This window comes from Babylonia areolata, chromosome 9, assembly GCF_041734735.1.
Source record: "Babylonia areolata isolate BAREFJ2019XMU chromosome 9, ASM4173473v1, whole genome shotgun sequence".
Lineage (NCBI taxonomy): Eukaryota > Metazoa > Mollusca > Gastropoda > Neogastropoda > Buccinidae > Babylonia > Babylonia areolata.
In genome coordinates this window covers 2,328,164-2,349,385 of record NC_134884.1, presented here as the reverse complement: position 1 = coordinate 2,349,385, position 21,222 = coordinate 2,328,164, and the positions used below count along the sequence as shown (strand labels likewise).

General features: G+C 41.4%; 1 protein-coding gene across 1 annotated transcript in view; it reads right to left on the bottom strand.

Moving 5' to 3' along the window:
• Nucleotides 1-21,199, bottom strand: part of LOC143285994 (enoyl-CoA delta isomerase 2-like) — a 34,223-nt gene extending 13,024 nt beyond the window's left edge. The window contains exons 1-7 of the mRNA XM_076593474.1: nt 21,087-21,199; nt 18,031-18,187; nt 14,375-14,473; nt 10,597-10,776; nt 6,298-6,370; nt 4,116-4,218; nt 2,572-2,692 (exon numbers count right to left, since the gene is read on the bottom strand). Of these exons, the coding sequence (XP_076449589.1) occupies nt 2,572-2,692; nt 4,116-4,218; nt 6,298-6,370; nt 10,597-10,776; nt 14,375-14,473; nt 18,031-18,187; nt 21,087-21,130 (777 nt within the window). The 5' untranslated portion in view covers nt 21,131-21,199. The remainder of the gene's footprint in view (nt 1-2,571; nt 2,693-4,115; nt 4,219-6,297; nt 6,371-10,596; nt 10,777-14,374; nt 14,474-18,030; nt 18,188-21,086) is intronic.
• Between the last annotated feature and the right edge of the window lie 23 nt (nt 21,200-21,222).

Below are 21,222 nucleotides of genomic sequence, written 5' to 3'. Positions count from 1 at the left end.
TTGAATTGAACTGAATTGAATTGAATGAACGCACAGCCAAAAGACTGCAATAGTCGGGCAAAGTTGTGACCTAGATAGAGTGTGCCGCGTGAGGTGCGCTCTGTGGCTGAACGGGTGAGGCAGGAAACCATCTGTATGAAAGAAAGAACGGAGGGAGGACTAAACGAACGATTCTGAAAGAGGGCAGACGGGCGCAATAGCCGAGTGGTTAAAGCGTTGGACTGTCAATCTGAGGGTCCCGGGTTCGAATTACGGTGACGGCGCCTGGTGGGTAAAGGGTGGAGATTTTTACAATCTCCCAGGTCAACATATGTGCAGGCCTGCTAGTGCCTGAACCCCCTTCGTGTGTATATGCAAGCAGAAGAAATACGGATGTTAAAGATCCTGTAAACCATGTCAGCATTTGGTGGGTTATGGAAACAAGAACATACCCAGCATGCACACCCCCAAAAACGGAGTATGGCTGCCTACATGGTGGGGTAAAAACGGTCATACACGTAAAAGCCCACTCGTGTGTATACGAGTGAACGCAGCAGAAGAAGAAGAAGAAGAAGAAAGAGGGTGAACTGCCGTCTGGAGTCAACCAGAGGAAGCGAAGGAAGTGGAGGAGGCGGTGGGTTGGCGTTGTTGAGAGGGCCAAAAATAGAGGGCCCAGAGTGTCCGCGAATCGATTGCAATCGCGCCTTAATTTTAGCCCGATCTCCCAATCGAACCATATAATTATGTGACCTGGTTGAAGACAAAATTTTACAAAAAACAAGAACGCCAGAGAATCGACAGACAGACAGAAAAGATGAAAAAACTTAGCCGTATGGAGAGCACAGGAACAGGAGTCATAATGGCTGCCGGAAAAAGAGGGCGCTAGCCAGCTGGACAAAGGGGAGGTTACCTACTTCCGGGAGGTTATCGGCCATAGTTTCATTTTCACCGCATAGGCGGATAGTAGTTTGCACAGGACAGGAATGTCAGACCCCTGCTGGAGTCTGCACTAGTTGGGTCACGGTTAAGTATGTGTAATTAAACGGACGATTTTGAAAGAGGGTGAACTGCCGTGCCTCCCTTCACAATCTCAATCACTCTCCCACACAAGAAGCGGCCTTCTCAGCCCTTCAGTCACACAGGTTTTGGTTCGTGTCAAAACAACCCAGTGGAGTGATGGCCTAGAGGTAACGCGTCCGCCTAGGAAGCGAGAGAATCTGAGCGCGCTGGTTCGAATCACGGCTCGGCCGCCGATAATTTTCTCCCCCTCCACTAGACCTTGAGTGGTGGTCTGGACGCTAGTCATTCGGATGAGACGATAAACCGAAGTCCCGTGTGCAGCATGCACTTAGCGCACGTAAAAGAACCCACGGCAACAAAAGGGTTGTTCCTGGCAAAATTCTGCAGAAAAATCCACTTCGATAGGAAAAACAAATCAAAATACATACAGGAAAAAAAAGGAAAAAAAATGGGTGGCGCTGTAGTGTAGCGACACGCTCTCCATGGGGAGAGCAGCCCGAATTTCACACAGAGAAATCTGTTATAAAAAGAAATACAAATACAAATACTTGTTCACTTCAAACTCGGTCGAGGGGTAAAGGCTGATCGATCTCCTGTGCAGGAAAGTTGGCTGCAGCTGTTACGCTTTGTTAAAACGTGAAAAACATCAACACACACAACACCGACAAACACACCAACACATACACTAACTCACCGTCAGTACAGCAGACAGCACAGAACAGACACACCAACACAACACACTAACGCACACACACACACAACAACACACCAACAGCAGATCCAGGACTCACCTTGTCAGTCCATTTAATATGATCCCTCAATGTCCACAAAAGCTGCCTGTAGCGGTGAACTGTTTATTCGACTTAAAACGCTTAACTCACTCAGTACGGCCAGTCCTCTCTTCTCCTCTACACAGACCCCTCGGATGTCCAGTGGGTGTCTGAATGACCCTGCCTTTAGCTTCCATCGTCAGAATTGTGGTATTCTTTGTCAACATTCACCTCTTCAGTATAAGAGCCTTCCGCTTGCAATATTTTGATGATGGTAATTGGGATGAAACGCTGTTAACGTCGTCTCTTTCGCCGTTCGTATGGAGAGAGTTAAGGTGGTGAGAGGGAACACCCATCTGGGTTCACGGAAGTTTTTGAAAATGTAAAATGTTTTAAAAACGTCTGATACACCAAAGGCAAAGAGGACAATAAACTGTCAGGAACCCAGATTACATATGTAGCCTAACATTTTGAGTGCCAGCATTTCAGGCACAAAGATTTTTACAGAATGAACAGACATGAACAAACACATACACACAACACCAACACACACACTGACACACACAACACCAACACACTCATCAACACACACATCAACACACCAACACATACACTAACTCACCCTGACAGAAGACAGCATCGAACAGACACACCAACACAACACACAAACACACAACAACACACCAAAAGCAGATCTGGGACTCGCCTTGTCAGTACAGTAAACAGCATCGAACAGACACACCAACACAACACACTAACACACACACACAAACAACACACCAACAGCAGATCTGGGACTCACCTTGTCAGTACAGTAAACAGCATCAAACAGCCCCATCACCGTGACAGAGATGCCCACAGCAGGACCGTTCACCAGGGCGATCAGAGGCTTCGGGAAGTCGATGAAGGCGCCCACAAAGTCCCTAAGACATGCACGATGACGCTTCAGTTACATGTACGATTGTGTTTGCTCACATGTATACAAGCTGAAGAGCCAAATTTCATAACGAGTGCAACTGCAATAACTCGAACACACACATACGCGCATGCACACGCGCACACACCTACAATGCACACTCACATATATAAAAGTTGAAGAGCAAAATTTCATAACGAATAAGTGGTTTTGCAATGTCCTCCCACCCCAAGCACACACACATACCATCAGCCCCCCCCCCAAACCCCCAGCCCCTCCCACCACCCAAACACACTCAGAGACACATACAGACACACACACACACACACTCACAGACACATACAGATACACACACACATACACACAGGAACATGCACAAAAGCTGAAGAGACACATTTCATGCCAATGAAAGTGTTACTGCAACGCATGTGACCACACACACACACATCACACACTTGTGCATACATACATGTACATCTAAGTATTCCATACTCGGTTCTGAGAGAGGGACAGACATAGACAGGGAGACAGACACAGACAGCCAGACGGAGACAAAATTCAAAAACTTGATTACTTCGGGATAAAGATTTTAGGCATTTCCTAGTCTTCCAATCTGTCCCTGTGGCAACAATAACAACAATAACGATAACGACACAATAATGATAAGTTTTGTAAATACTTTTTTTTTATTACTATATTTACCTGTGTGCTAGCTGAATCGGTAGCGTAAGCAGCACTGACTTGAAGTTGTGTACCTTGTGAATGGAGAGAGTTACCACTCTTTACCATTTGTTAATCATTTCATCTCCTGGCCTCATTGTTTGTTAATTTCCAGTTGAAAAACCACCGAGGCAACCATGTGTTTGTACTGTATTGTCCATGTGTTCTGTGTGGCTTGTTCAGGATTAAAGAGGCTATGCCAGTCTTGAATAAAAGCTAATTTGTGTTTGCACATTTCTTCTGTCTTTGCTGCTGTGTACACATGTCAAATGATCGGAAAAAGGACATTCAATCATTTCATCTCCTGGCCTCATTATTTGTATTTCTTTTTATCACAACAGATTTCTCTGTGTGAAATTCGGGCTGCTCTCCCCAGGGAGAGCGCGTCGCTACACTACAGCGCCACCCATTTTTTTTTGTATTTTTTCCTGCATGCAGTTTTATTTGCTTTTCCTATCAATGTGGATTTTTCTACAGAATTTTGCCAGGAACAACCCTTTTGTTGCCGTGGGTTCTTTTACGTGCGCTAAGTGCATGCTGCACACAGGACCTCGGTTTATCGTCTCATCCGAATGACTAAATTTGTTAATTTCCTGTCAATACTACTACTTCTACTACTATGAATGATAATAATCATCATCGTCATCATCATCGACACTGTAAAAAGTAGTAAAGTGAACACATCCACCGACAGACGGAGACCAACTCACACAAGCACATCCCTCCCGTTCAGGGCCATCTGGGGGATGTCCTCAGGCTTGACGTTGGTGAAGTTGGACAGGTCGTTCCCACTGCAGTAGTAGTCTCCTGTCCCTGGTGTTTCACACAGTCGCTCAAATCACACTGTGTGTGTGTGTGTGTGTGTGTGTGTTTGTTTGTCTCTGTGTGTGTGTTGGTGTGTGTGTGTGTTGGTGTTTGTGTGTGTGTGTGTGTGTGTTTGTCTGTGTGTGTGTGTGTGTGTGTTTGTCTCTGTGCGTGTGTGTTTGTCTCTGTGTGTGTGTGTGCTTGTGTGTGTGTGTGTTTGTGTGTGTGTGTGTTTCTGTGTGTGTGTTTGTCTCGGTGTGTGTGTGTGTTGGTGTTTGTGTGTGTGTGTGTCTGTGTCTGTGTGTGTTAATCAAATCAATTCAAACTGAAAGAACAGCGAGGCCAGGAGAGAACCTGAGGACGAGGGGTGGAACCCCACAGTCACCAGTATTTTCTCCCCCTCCACTAGACCTTGAGTGGTGGTCTGGACACTAGTCATTCAGATGAGTCGACAAACTGAGGTCCCATGTGCAGCATGCACTTGGCACACGTAAAAGAACCTACAGCGACAAAAGGGTTGTCCATGGCAGAATTCTGTAGAAAAATTCACTTCAATTGCAAAACAAATAAAATTGCAAGCAGAAAAAAAAACAACAAACACACAAAATGGGTGGTGCTCTCATTGTAGCGACACGCTCTCCCTGGGGAGAGCAGCCCGAATTTCACACAGAGAAATCTGTTGTGACAAAAAAAGAGTGATTACAATACAATACAATGATTAACAAACAACAAAGAGTGGTAACCCTCTTCATACACATGGTACAACAACTTCAAGTCAGTGCTGCTTACTCTACCAGTTCAGCTAGCAATGGGTTCTTTCCGTTACACGACCAACATCGACTTGCCGATGACTCTGATGTGGTTCATGCATGCTGGGTATTTTCGTGTCTCCATAACCCACTGAACATTGACATGGGTTACAGGATCTTTAACGTGCATATTTGATCTTCTGCGTGCGTATACACACGAAGGAGGTTCAGGCACTAGCAGGTCTGCACATATGTCGACCTGGGAGATCGGAAAAATCCAGTACCTTTTATCTATCTGTGTGCCAGCTGAATTGGTAGAGTAAGCAGCACTGACTTAAGTTGTGGATCTGTGTATGAGTTACCTCTCTTTTGTTTTTAATCAAATCTATTCAAATCAAATCTCTGTGTGTGATATTTTTTGGATATATAATGTTTCTTTTCTTTTTGTGGTATTTTGATAGGAATAAACACTGTTATTATCAATCATCATATATTATCATTATTAGCATCAGCATCATAAGCAGCATTCTAGTAGGAACATTCTGTCGCGAAATACTCTCTCTAGTCAACTGCAGTACTGTCTACTGATCAAAAACAATGCTGGGTATACAAAGTATAGTCCAGCGAAATTGCTGGAATAGATTTTGGCCGTTTTAGTCCACGTTTGGCCTCGGGAATTGGCTTAATTCACCAGCCATTATTTCCAGTTTCCGATGCACTGTCTCCGACAACACGTTTAGTCCGGGCACTTGTGTTTATGCCTTCCCCATGAATAAAGTCCCAGCTGTGCGCAGCCTGCAGATAACAGTCTCCTCTTTCTAGTTTTCTTAAAGTGGAAGGAAGTATAACAACATCAGCATCATGACTTAGAAGACAACAGTCCAAGCTGACTTTTTCACATACATACACAATCACCACAGATTATATGTTGAGCTGAAGTCCACTGTCTGTCTTTGGAGGATATATGTGATACCAACTTGTAGTGGTGATTATTAATGGAAGAGGCAATTCTGTGTGTGTGTGTGTGAACGTGTGAACATGAACATGCATACGTTTTGTGTGTGTGCAAACTCGTGTCCAGTGTATGCTGCGTGCACATGTGCACAGAGCAAGAAAGAGAGAGAGAGAAACAGAAAGACAGAAAGATAGAGACAGACAGAGCGAGAACCAGAGAGAGACAGAGAGAAAGACAGTCAGCGAGACAAAGAGAGGGAGGCAAAGAGACTGAGAGACAAAGACAGACAGGCAGAGACACAGACAGACAGGCAGAGACACAGAGAAAGAGAGGTCAACAAACAGCGTTGAAGAGGTGGGTCACAGTGAGGTCAGCGTGACCTACCAGTTATCACCGCCACAGACACATCCTTGTCCTGAGCAGCCTCCCTCAGCGCCTTGCCAATGTCAGCGTACATCTGCAACACACGCAGATGCCAACCCCTGTCAAGTGTTTGTAGGATCAATCAGCATACATCTGCAACACACGCAGATTTGTATTTTGTATTTGTATTCCTTTTTATCACAACAGATTTCTCTGTGTGAAATTCGGGCTGCTCTCCCCAGGGAGAGCGCGTCGCTACACTACAGCACCACCCATTTTTTTGTATTTTTTCCTGCGTGCAGTTTTATTTGTTTTTTCCTGTCGAAGTGGATTTTTCTACAGAATTTTGCCAGGAACAACCCTTTTGTTGCTGTGGGTTCTTTTACGTGCGCTAAGTGCATGCTGCACACAGGACCTCGGTTTATCATCTCATCCGAATGACCAACCCCTGTCAAGTGTTTGTAGGATCAATCAGTGTACAACTGTAGGATCAATCAGCATACATCTGCAACACACGCAGATGCCAACCCCTGTCAAGTGTTTGTAGGATCAATCAGTGTACAACTGTAGGATCAATCAGCATACATCTGCAACACATGCAGATGCCAACCCCTGTCAAGTGTTTGTAGGATCAATCAGCCTACATCTGCAACACACGCAGATGCCAACCCCTGTCAAGTGTTTGTAGGATCAATCAGGAAATTTGGTAGGAACATTTGGTGAAGTCCAAGTTAAGCATCCTTAATTGTTGAACCTATTTTACCAGCAATTTGTGTGTGTGTATGAAACAATATTATCATCAGTAGATGTAACCCATTTTGGGTGGATTTCAACTTTTTATTTTGTACATTATTTTACTCCATTTTGATGCAGATTCAGCCACTAAAACTAACATGCCACCATCTTGCTTTTTCCGTTTTTTGTCCCGCAAACCATGGAAACGTAACCAATAGGTGCAATAATTTAGGATGCTAAAACTGGACATTACCAGAACATTTTGAATCTGGTAGGAACACTGAGCCACATAAGCAAATGTACATTGTATCTATATGCTATACAAACATTTGGGCCTACGTGCAACACGGTGTAACTGCTATGATTAAGCTGATCGGTCCATTCAATGCTGTTTCGATGTAAACACGCACACAATAAGCTGAGCATTGTCACGTGAGATCACGGTCAGTAGAGACTGCCCTGGCTTCGTGATCAATAGGTCTAGAGCGTCTGGGTAATGTTACTACAGGAAAGCATGTGACCATGCCATGAAGTCAAAAATGAACTTGTCAGAACAATTTTGACGTTGGCGTAACGTCGGAACAAACTGTGGTTGAGCGTAACAAATTATGGCAAAATCGTAACAGATGGCATCTCTGAACACACCACTTTGTTCAGCTGATCTTCAGTATTGTGAGTTGACATCTACGTTATTTGATGATGATGATGATGAGTGTTGGCCCAGAAGTAAAGCATCCGCCCAGGAAGTGAGAAAATCTAAGTGCACTGGTTGGAATTCCATAGTCACCAGTATTTTCTGCCCCTCCAGGTGGTCTGGATGCTAGACATTCAGATCAAACGATAAGCCAATCCAGCATGCACTTGGCACACATAAAAGAATCCACGGCAACAAAAGGGTTGTCATTAGCAAAATTCTGAAGAAAAATCCACTTCAATAACAAATAAAATTGCAGGCAGAAAAAAAAAAAAGAAAAAAAAGGTGGCGCTCTCAGTGTAGTGTAGCCACATGTTCTCCCTGGTGAGAGCAGCCCGAATCTCACACAGAGAAATCTGTTGAGACACACACAAACAAGAGAGGCAAGGCCTTCAAGACTCACCTGTGATACACTTAAAAAAAAAAAATCCAAGCTTTTTATGTATTGAGTATAATTTCAAAATGTAATGTTTAAGATAAGAAAGATCAGTTTAAAGCGAATTAAGTCCCCTAGCATAAATTACAGAGTAATTTCCCTTTTTTACTCTCTGCACCAAAATGCTTGCAAAATAAATAAAACTTCCATGCTTAGCAAAAGAAAAAAAAAGATAATAATGACTGCTCTTGTTGTTGGGTCAGAATATCAGATCAAAGTGCCAAGTTTAGAGAATACAAAAAATATAAATATAACAGTAAATGCAGCTTGCATATAATTAGGCTTCATTTTTTATTTTTTTGTGCCCATCCCAGAGGTGCAATATTGTTTTGAACAAGATGACTGGAAAGAACTCAATTTTTCTTATTTTTATGCCTAATTTGGTGTCAACTGACAAAGTATTTGCAGAGAAAATGTCAATGTTAAAGTTTACCACGGACACACAGACACACACACACACACAGAGTTTACACAAGTGAGTCAAAAAAGGAAAAAGATACGAACACTATTATCACATCTATCTTCAGAGACCAAACTCCAAGAGCTTTACAAACACAGAGTCATTTGCACAACAGGCTGCCTGCTAGGTAGAACCGACTGACAGCTGCTGTTGGATACTCATCATTCGTTTCCTCCTTCTTCTTCTTCTTCTGCGTTCACTCGTATGTACACAAGCGGGCTTTTACGTGTATGACCGTTTTTAACCCCCCCCCCCCCCCCCCCCCCCCCATTAGGCAGCCATACTCCGTTTTCGGGGGGGTGCATGCTGGGTATATTCTTGTTTCCATAACCCACCAAACGCTGACATGGATTACATGATCTTTAACGTGCGTATTTGATCTTCTGCTTGCATATACACACGAAGGGGGTTCAGGCACTAGCAGGTCTGCACATGTGTTGACCTGGGAGATCATAAAAATCTCCACCCTTTACTCACCAGGCGCCGTCACCGTGATTCGAACCCGGGATCCTCAGATTGACAGTCCAACGCTTTAACCACTCGGCTATTCCGCCCATCATTTGTTTCCAAATTGAGCATTCTGATGTATATGACTGGTTTCAAGCAGAGTACAAAGTCCAGATGTTGTGCGGGGAGGAAAGAGGGTGACTGATTTTTGACTCACTTGTGTAAACAAAGTGAGTCTATGTTTTAACCCGGTGTTCGGTTGTCTGTGTGTGTGTGTGAGTGGGTGTGTGTGTGTGTGTGTGTGTCTGTGTGTCCGTGGTAAACTTTAACATTGCTATTTTCTCTGCAAATACTTTGTCAGTTGACACCAAATTAGGCATAAAAATAGGAAAAATTCAGTTCTTTCCAGTCATCTTGTTTAAAATATTGCACCTCTGGGATGGGCACAAAAAAAATTTAAAAAAAGAAGCCTAATTATATGCAAACTGCATTTACTGTTATATTGATATTTTTTTGTATTCTCTAAACTTGGCACTTTGATCTCATATTCTGACAACAACAAGAGCAGTCATTATTATCATTTTTTGTTCAAACAGGAACTTCTTTTGCTAAGCATGGAATTTTTATTTATTTTGCAAACGTTTTGGTGCAGATAGCAAAAATGGGAAATCACTCTGTAATTAATGCTAGGGGACTTAATTTACCACAAGTGAGTCTTGAAGGCCTTGCCTCTCTTGTTTGTATTGCGATTCCAGATGTACATTATCTGAGCACTGCCATGTATGTAACTGGTTTTGAGTACTGGGACTGGTTTCAGTAGTATGTGTATTCTGTTGAGCTGCTCTGTGGACTCCTATCAGCAAAATTACAACAACAAAAAAATGATACTGACAAAAAGTTCAGAAACAATGTTTGATGATTAAAATTTTATGTATTGCTCGTCCCCAGATTTCTGAATCATTTACAAGTATTACAACATTCAATATGGTTGAATAGGTAGATGACTGTTCGGACCAAAAAAAATGCACATTCACAGATTTCTGAACTGTTTATGAAGAACATATCGAACAATATTGTTCAACATGTAGCTGATTTAACAAACAAAAACCAAAACCGAAAAAAACAGTATCTGCCAAGTCAGAGCATGAAGAATATAACATTCAATAATGTTCAAAATGTAGATAATTCAATTGACAAAACCAAAAGTTTTAGCCCGATCTCCCAATCGAACCATATAATTATGTGACCTGGTTGAAGACATAATTTGACAAAAAACAAGAACACCAGAGAATCGATAGACAGAAAATACTAAAAAAAAGAAACCTTAGCCGTATGAAGAGCACAACAGGAGTCATAATGGCTGCCGGAAAAAGAAGGCGCTAGTCAGGGGGGCAAAAGGAAAGTTACCTACTTCCAGGAAGTTATCGGCTGTAGCTACTTTCGTTTTCTCCGCATAGGTGGATAGTAGTTTGTACAGGACAGGAGTGTCAGACCCCTGCTGGAGTCAGCACTAGTGGGTCACGGTTAAGTATGTGTAATTTAAAGTACCTGCCACGTCAGAGCGTTCTTCTTGCTGGGTCGGTTGAGCTGGATGCGGAAGACCTTGTTCTTCTTGGTGATCTTCAGCCCAGGGAAGCGATCTTCAGGTGCCGGGGGCTCTGAGGAGGCTGGCTCTTCAGCGCCAGCCAGACTGTTGATCAGAGTGATGTACTCTTTCTGGGCATCGTCCTGCAATTCCAGGGTGAAGGCATGGAGGTGTAATGATGTGTATGGAGGAGTAATGACATGCGTGGAGGTGTAATGATCGTGCATGCAGGAGTAATGAATTGCGTGGATGTGTAATTATGTGCATGGAGGTGTAATGAAGTATGTGGTGGTGTAATGCATGCATAGAAATAAAATAATAAGCATGAAGTTGTAATGACGTGCATGGAGGTGTAATGAAGTATGTGGTGGTGTAATGCATGCATAGAAATAAAATAATATTAATAAGCATGAAGTTGTAATGACGTGCATGGAGGTGTAATAAATTGCATGGAGGTGTGACGTGAGAAGGATTGAGTGAAGGTGTAATGATGTGAGTGGAGGTGTAATGACGTGCATGGTGGTGTAATGATGTGTGTGGAGGAGTACTGAATTGCGTGGACGTGTAATAATGCACACGGAGGTGTAATGAAGTATAAGGTGGTTAATGACGTACACAGAAAAAAACAGTAAGCATGAAGCTGTAATGACACGCATGGAGGTGTAATGATGTGAGAGGAGGTGTAATGACATGTGTGGAGGTGTAATGACATGTGTGGAGGTGTAATGACGTGTGGAGGTGTAATGACACATGGAGGTGTAATGACGCAAGAGGTGCAATGATGCGAGAGGTGTAATGACGCGTGTGGAGGTGTAATGTCGCAAGAGGAGGTGTAATGACGCAAGAGGAGGTGTAATGACGCAAGAGGAGGTGTAATGACGCAAGAGGTGTAATGACACATGGAGGTGTAATGATGCATGTGGAGGTGTAATGACGCGAGAGGTGTAATGACGTGTGGAGGTGTAATGATGCGAGAGGAGGTGTAATGACATGAGTGGAGGTGTAATGACATCAGTGGAGGTGTAATGACGTGAGTGGTGGTATAATGTGAGTGGAGGTGTAATGGCGTGAGTGGTGGTATAATGCGAGTGGAGGTGTAACGATGTGAGTGGAGGTGTAACGACGTGAGTGGAGGTGTAATGGCGTGAGTAGTGGTATAATGTGAGTGGAGGTGTAATGACATGAGTGAAGGTGTAATGACATGAGTGGAGGTATAATGGCGTGAGTGGAGGTGTAATGACGTGAGTAGTGGTATAATGTGAGTGGAGGTGTAATGACACGAGTGGAGGTGTAATGACGTGAGTAGTGGTATAATGTGAGTGGAGGTGTAATGACGTGAGTGACATGAGTGGAGGTGTAATGACGTGAGTGGAGGTGTAATGACGTGAGTGGTGGTATAATGTGAGTGGAGGTGTAATGACGTGAGTGATGGTATAATGTGAGTGGAGGTGTAATGACATGAGCGGTGGTGTAATGACATACGTGGTGGCATAATGACATGAATAAAGGCATAATGACATGCGTTGAGGTGTAATTATGTGAGTGTAGGTGTAATGACGTGAGTGTAGGTGTAATGACATGTGTGGAGGTGTAATGTTGTGCATGGAGGTATATAATCACTTACATGAAGGTGTAATGATGTGCATGCTGGAGTAATTATGTGTATGGAGGAGTAGTGACATGCAGAGAGGTGCTCAATGTGGTGTAATAATGTTCATGAAGGTGTAATGACATGCATGGAGGTGTAATGGCAAGCATGGAGGTGTAATGACGTACATGGGGGTGTAATAAAATGTTTGAAGGTGTAATCATTTGCATGTAGTATCAATGAATTGCATGGGGGTGTGTTGACATGCACAGAGGTGTAATCATATGCATGGAGGTGTAATGATGTAAACAGAGATGTAATATATTGCATGGAGGGGTAATGATGTCAATGAATGATGTGCATGGAGGTGTAATAAATTACACAGAGGTGTAGTAATGATGTGCATGGAGGTGTAATAAATTGCACGGAGGTGTAGTAATGACGTGTGTGGAGGTGTAATAAATTACACAGAGGTGTAGTAATGACGTGTGTGGAGGTGTAATAAATTACACGGAGGTGTAGTAATGACGTGTGTGGAGGTGTAATAAATTACACAGAGGTGTAGTAATGACGTGTGTGGAGGTGTAATAAATTACACAGAGGTGTAGTAATGACGTGTGTGGAGGTGTAATAAATTACACAGAGGTGTAGTAATGACATGTGTGGAGGTGTAATAAATTACACAGAGGTGTAGTAATGACGTGTGTGGAGGTGTAATAAATTACACAGAGGTGTAGTAATGACGTGTGTGGAGGTGTAATAAATTACACAGAGGTGTAGTAATGACGTGTGTGGAGGTGTAATAAATTACACAGAGGTGTAGTAATGACGTGTGTGGAGGTGTAATAAATTACACAGAGGTGTAGTAATGACGTGTGTGGAGGTGTAATAAATTACACAGAGGTGTAGTAATGACATGTGTGGAGGTGTAATAAATTACACAGAGGTGTAGTAATGACGTGTGTGGAGGTGTAATAAATTACACAGAGGTGTAGTAATGACGTGTGTGGAGGTGTAATAAATTGCACGGAGGTGTAATGACGCAAGTGCAGGTGTAATGACATGCAAGGCATACATTACACCTTAACACACCTATCTCTCTATTTCAGTGTGCATCATTTCTGTCTGTCTCTCACATCTAACATGATAAACTACTTCACACTGCCTCACATTACACATATACAACTTGTACACTGTAAGTATACAAACATACACTCACAAACTCTCTCTCTTCATTACGTTCCTTCAAATCAAGCATACGAAAACTTCTGCTCCACAAACAATAGGCCCACAAAGCATTTTTTTTTTTTTTTTTAACCAGCTAAAAAAGACAGAAAATCATGGTTTTTTGTGAAGTTTGTATCTATACCTTTACATGCAGTGAATTTATTTTATTTCTACCTTTGTGCTTCAATGTTTTTACTTGTTCGCCTGTTAACTGGATGTTATTACCTGTAACATCTGCATCAGCAAATTAATCACTTTTGTATATGTACAATGTTAAAGTTGTGTTTCTCTGTTCTCTTTATGTCCGCTATATGTTTCTCACTTCAGTCATGTCTCTGTATGTGCGTGTGTGTGTGTGTGTGTGTGTGTGTGTGTGTGTGTGTATATGTATGTATGTATGTATGTATGTGTGTGTGTGTGTGTGTTGAGTGGAGAGAGTGTGTGCAGGTGTATGAATATGAATGTGTGAATGCATTTGTTTTATTACTTTTTACGATGTTAGTGATGATGATGGTGATTACTATTTGTAGTAGTAGCAGTAGATGTAGCAGTGTTGACAAAATTATTATTGTTGTGTCGTTATCATTAATGTTGTTATTGTTGTCACAAGGACAGATTGGAAGACTGGGCGATGCCTATAATCTTTATCCTTGAGTAATAAAGTTTTTGAATCTTGAATCTCTCTCTCTCTCTCTCACACACACTCACAAACCCTTTCACACACACACACACACATGACAGAAACACAAAGTCTCTCTCTTTTACACACACACACACACACACACACACTCATGAACCCTTTCATACACACCCATGACCCACCCTTGATCTCTCACTTACTCATAGTCTCACACACACACACACACACACACACACACACACACACACACACACAAAATACAACAGCGTGGTGAAGCGGACAATACCTGAGACATGGCCCCCAGACTGTTCCAGGCCTCCCACTTGGCCTTGCCCACAAAGTCAAAAGCGCCAGGCTTGGCAGCGTTGCACTGCCCAATGGTGGCCTGCACAGGAGATGATAATACGATAAGATAAGATAAGAATAACTTTATTATCTCCAACTGGAGAAATTTGGTCAGGTGCATTATCACAACACAGACAAGTAAACAACATGGGGACCATAACTGTAAAAGTCAACAACAGCTTTTACGAATATTACGAAGATACAAATGTAAAAAATATCACATACACCGTTTCATACATACATCCACACACTGCAGGTAATAACTAGTATTTTTAATGTAAAAACAGAAAGAATTAAGAAACATTATTTGAATATAATTATAAACATAGCCTACTATACTGCACACTGATTATAATAGATAAGAAAAAAGATAAATTGCGGAAAACCGCAACCAGATAATCAGCACCCACCCACCCCCCACACACATGCAGATAATGTGAATGCTTATAGTTATACAGCGCCTACCCTGAGTCAGAGACCAAGCTCTAAGTGCTTTACTGAGGCGATGGTCTGAAATATGTTGCGATCATACCTTACACTGGCACACACACGCACGCACACACACACGCACACACACACACACACACAGGGTCTACTCTGCACAATGCTACATATATGTCACAGCATGTACTACACAATACCACATGAAGTCATAGACACGCGTACACAATACAATAAGTGGAGTGATGGCCTAGAGGTAACGTGTCTGCCTAGGAAGCAAGAGAATCTGAGCGCGCTGGTTCGAATCACGGTTCAGCCGCCGATATTTTCTCCCCCTCCACTAGACCTTGAGTGGTGGTCTGGACGCTAGTCATTCGGATGAGACGATAAACCGAGGTCCCGTGTGCAGCATGCACTTAGTGCACGTAAAAGAACCCACGGCAACAAAAGGGGTGTTCCTGGCAAAATTCTGTAGAAAAATCCACATTGATAGGAAAAACAAATAAAACTGCATGCAGGAAAAAATACAAAAAAAAAAAGGGGTGGCGCTGTAGTGTAGCGACACGCTCTCCCTGGGGAGAGCAGCCCGAATTTCACACAGAGAAATCTGTTGTGATGAAAAGAAATACAAATACAAATAGTACAAATACCACATAAAATCATAGACATGTGTATACAATAGTACATAAAGGAAAAAGCATGGTATAATAAAAATCACACACACACAGAGGCACGAGAGAGAGAGAGAGAGAGAGAGAGAGAGAGAGAGAGAGAGAGAGAGAGAGAGAAAGACAGAGGCGTAATAAATGGAGCAGCAAACTAATCAGTAACTGTTCAGTAAGTGTACCAAAGCAGTACTGTCTACACATCCACACTTAAGCTTACATAATACATTTGAAGAGCTCTTCTTATCATCTTTTTTTTTTTTTTCAATTTAATGAAATGCCTACATCACAGTACGACTGTGTTATAGGAATAGGGTAAGTACTCCACCACATTTGTTGACATGACCCACAGGCAAATTCCATGACTTTCCCAGGACTTCAAAAACTCCATCCCAAATTAAACAAGAGAGGCAAGGCCTTCAAGACTCACTTGTGATAAATTAAGTCCCCTAGCATTAATTACAGAGTAATTTCCCTTTTTTTACTATCTGCCCCAAAATGTTTGCAAAATAAATAAAAATTCCATGCTTAGCAAAAGAAGTTCCTGTTTGAACAAAAAAATGATAATAATGACTGCTCTTGTTGTTGTGTCAGAATAAGAGGTCAAAGTGCCAAGTTTAGAGAATACAAAAAATATAAATATAACAGTAAATGCAGTTTGCATATAATTTGGCTTCTTTTTTTAAAATTTTTTTGTGCCCATCCCAGAGGTGCAATATTGTTTTAAACAAGATGACTGGAAAGAACTCAATTTTTCCTATTTTTATGCCTAATTTGGTGTCAACTGACAAAGTATTTGCAGAGAAAATGTCAATGTTAAAGTTTACCACGGACACACAGACACACGGACACACACACACACACAGACAACCGAACACCGGGTTAAAACACAGACTCACTTTGTTTACACAAGTGAGTCAAAAAAGGTCTTCCCTGACTTTACAAGTTACCCAGACTTGTCCTTACTTTGAATAAAGTCATAGTGGATTGCAATTGAATTACATGCCTATAAAGTACTGTTTCTCACTCATATCACTTAAAATGAAGATGCTCACATGTACACATACTTAAACGCACCAACATTATCATATTATGCGATATACCGAAGCACATGTAAGTACACAAACACCATACATGACATGAAAACACACACACACACACATGTATAGAGAACAACATTCCCATGGTGTATGCACCCACCACCCAGTCACACACACACATGTCCATGGAAAGAAAAAATTGAAGAATCATAATAATAATAATAATAATAATGGATACTTATATAGCACACTATCCAGAAATCTGCTCTAGGTGCTTTACAAAAACGCTTTTGTTAACATAATACATCGTATCTATGTTACATACACATACCAAAATGTGACTACACACACACACACACACACAGACGCTGCATACATACATTTTAACATACATGTGTATCTAACAGCTACCCTAACACATACGCACACATAGGCAGGCACAAACTTACATAAACACACGCACACACAATACACATTCATATACATGCATGTAGTTATGTACACATACATATGTATACACACAGATATACATACATATGTATCATCTCATTAACTGTCAAAATGATAACAGAAGTAGTAAAACTATACATATCTATTACACAGTATTAGTTTACAGCTTCATTTATTAACTCTCCCTCTCTCTCTCTCTCTCTATATATATATATATATATGCTTGCATTGGCAATGCATTTGTGTTACACGAGGGACTGAACTGGGGTGGGTGTTATGTATTCCTGCATGGACATGTACGGTTATATATATATATATATATATATATATATATATATATATATATATATCTGTTGTTTCATTTGATTTACCGAACAGAACCATCTCACTTCAGCCCTTGTTGCCCTTAGTGCCAGTGGAGTAAGTGGTGATACAATGGGTACCAGCACACTGTGGCATCAGAGGCAACGAAAAAGCGAACATTCTGGCAAAAGACGGTGCATAGAAGGATCAGGCCAACAAATTGGTGTCATACGATGAAATCAAGACAATCATCAAGACACAGCAAGGACTAAAGTGGCGCCTCCAGCACCCCAAATATAACCCAGAAGACAGATACCATTTGCTGGAACGACGGGAACAGGTCAAGATCTTCCACCTGAGGACTGGACACAACCGCCTGCTCCACCACATGCACACAAAATTTGGCATTGGACAGAGTGGAGAGTACCCTTGTGGTGAGGGACCAATGACAACCGACCACATTCAAGACTGTACGACGCATGCAGCATCCAGGAGGAAGTACTGGCCAACACCGACAGCAGTGGAAGCCAAGCTGTACGGCACCCTGGAGGAGCTGCGACGGACGCCAGCCTTCATCGAGGACACTGGGCTGCTCATCTAATGGGAGGCGAATGAGGAAGAAGAAGAAAAATTCAATTTACCATTTTAAAATCAAATTCTGACATTGATATACATGAAAACACAACCAGTCATTGCACCTGTTTAAAGAGAGCGTAGATCTTAAGTTTGACAGTATTGTCAGGTTCCTCTTTCAAGGTATTCAGCCGCTCTTTGGCTGCACTGAATTCAGCATCATAGGCTGGTAGTCTGGTGACTGCACTACGATGAAACCAAGAAACACGTGCCGCCAGTCCTCTGAAACACATCAGGGACACATACATACATGTATACATCTGTATAATCTGATCTCTGAAAGACAGACAGACAGAGAAGACAGACACAGAGAAAGAGAGAGAGAGAGAAAGAGAGAGAGAATGCGAATATTTGCGAATGTGAACATTTTATTCATAATAGGCCATAGCCTCTCAGAAAAAGAGAGAGAGAATGAGGGAGAGAGAGAGAATGACAGACAGACATACAGAGACAGACAAACACACACACACACACACAAAGAGAAACAGAGAGAGAGAGAGAAAAAAGGAGAAAGAGGGAGAGAGAGAGAGAGAATGAGATGAATCACTGACAATGACAGAGTCAAGAGTTAAAACACAGTGTCAAAAGCACTCAGGTATTTTGTTTCAACACAGCTGGCTTCAACTTCAAACACACAGGCCTCAGCCCTGCCAACATAATGCCACTGTGTTTTGCATTGTAGTAACAGCTTGGCACCAGCTGCCTTGAAACAAAAACAGTGGTGATCTTTGAAATTTTTTGTGATCCCCCAGGTCATCTGATATAACTTGTAACTCACAAAGACCTGCAAGTGAAATCTCACCCCAGTCCTGTGTGTGTGTGTGTGTGTGTGTGTGTGTGTGTGTGCGCGCGCGCGTGGAGAGAGAGAGAGAGAGAGAGAGAGAGGTGGGGGTGTGGATGGTGGAATAAAGGGTGATATACAGAGAAAGGATAAACTAGAATGGTGGGATCAACAATCTGTAAAAAATAAATGTATCAACAATTAACAACATGAACAACAGCAGAAAAGAAATGAAATATCTGTAGATCACATCATAAAAAAAAAACCCACTCCCATACTTACTATGTAACAAGGGTTCAGCAATTTCGAACAACAAATTGTTGGATAGTATTTCTTGTATGTTTCCTTCAGAAAAAAATGTTTACTTTACATGATTGTGGAAGCAACCTGTCAATCCCCTGACTGTAAAATAAGTGTGTGTGTGTGTGTGTGTGTGTGTGTGTGTGTGTGTGTGTGTGTGTGTGTGTGTGTGTGTGTGAGCTTTTAACAGTGAACTTTCAGTTTTACAGATTCAGACAATAAATCATTATTGTTATAAATCTCCTTTGCTATATGCATGCAAAAAAATTACTACATCCACATTTCTTCCCTTCCACAGCTTCTTTTAAAATTTCAAATAATTGGAGCAGATGTAACAAAAAACAAATTTCTGTTACTTATTCAACATAGGTGAGCCTTCAATTACTTAGACAAAGATATATTTCTCAATTTATACAAAGCATTAGTTAGATCGCATGTGGAATATGGTAATATTGTGTGGCACCCATACCTTAACTCTTTCCATATGAACGGCGAAAGAGACGACGTTAACAGCGTTTCACCCCAATTACCATCATCAAAATATTGCAAGCGGAAGGCTCTTATACTGAAGAGGTGAATGTTGACAGAGAATACCACAATTCTGACGACGGAAGCTAAAGGTTGGGTCATTGAGACACCCACTGGACATCCGAGGGGTCTGCGTAGAGGAGAAGAGAGGACTGGCCATACTGAGTGAGTTAAGAGACAATGTATTATATAGTATTAGTATAACATTAGAAAAGGTCCAAAGAAGGGCAACAAAATTATTAAAAGAATTCAAGAATATGAGTTACCAATAAAGACTTACTTAAATCTACATTCACTGAAAGGTAGAGGAGACTTGATTGAAACTTAAAAGATATTAAATAACATAAATGATGTAAATGCAAGACATATCTTCAGAATGTCTAACTATGATAGAACAAGGAACTCAGTAAAGTAAATCTGTTTAGAACACTGCAACACCAACATTAGTAAAACTTCAATGGCTAACCGAATTGCACAAACATGGAATGCACTGCCAATCGAAGTTAAACATGCAGAAAATACTAACACGTTAAAAAATCTCCTTGACACCAACACCATCTTAAAAGAATTTTTTTTTTTACTATGATGAATAAAACAAAGTTTCTTGCAGAAATATACTTGCGTACACCACCCAACAACAACAGCAAACAAAAGATGAAAATAAATAAATAAAATAAAATGGAAGAAGTGAAGATAAAGATTCGATGGGGGCATAAAAAGGCCGAGAGGTCTAGGCAGATGACTTCCAGTCCCTATACTACTACTACTACTACTAACAAGAGAGGCAAGGCCTTCAAGACTCACTTGTGATACACTTAAAATAAAAATCCAAGCTTTTTATGTATTGAGTATAATTTCAAAATGTAATGTTTAAGATGAGAAAGATCAGTTTAAAGCAAATCAAGTCCCCTAGCATTAATATACAGAGTAATTTCCCTTTTAAACTATCTGCACCAAAATGTTTGCAAAATAAATAAAACTTCCATGCTTAGCAAAAGAAGTTCCTGTTTGAACAAAAAATGATAATAATGACTGCTCTAGTTGTTGGGTCAGAATATCAGATCAAAGTGCCAAGTTTAGAGAATACAAAAAATATAAATATAACAGTAAATGCAGCTTGCATATAATTAGGCTTCATTTTTTATTTTTTTGTGCCCAACCCTGAAGTGCAATATTGTTTCAAACAAGATGACTGGAAAGAACTGAATTTTTCCTATTTTTATGCCTAATTTGGTGTCAACTGACAAAGTATTTGCAGAGAAAATGTCAATATTAAAGTTTACCACGGGCACACAGACACACACACACACACACACACACACACAGACAACCGGGTTAGAACATAGACTCACTTGTGTGAACAAAGTTTACCGTAAACGGTCAAAGTCCAAACTTCAGCAGACGAAATTTTGCAGGTTGATATGGGAACATGCATCGACACGCTTTGTCCACCAAAAACATTCGCCTTGCTCGAACAAAGTGAATGTCATGTATCAACAATGTTTACAATACCTGGTCACGGCTGCAGAAAACCCGAACAGTTTTGAGGTGGCCATCGTTTGTCGCAATGCTCACTGCACACCACAGGTGCTTGTTTGTGGCTGCTGCGTATCTTTCTACTCAAAACGCCGACGAATTTATCTTTTCA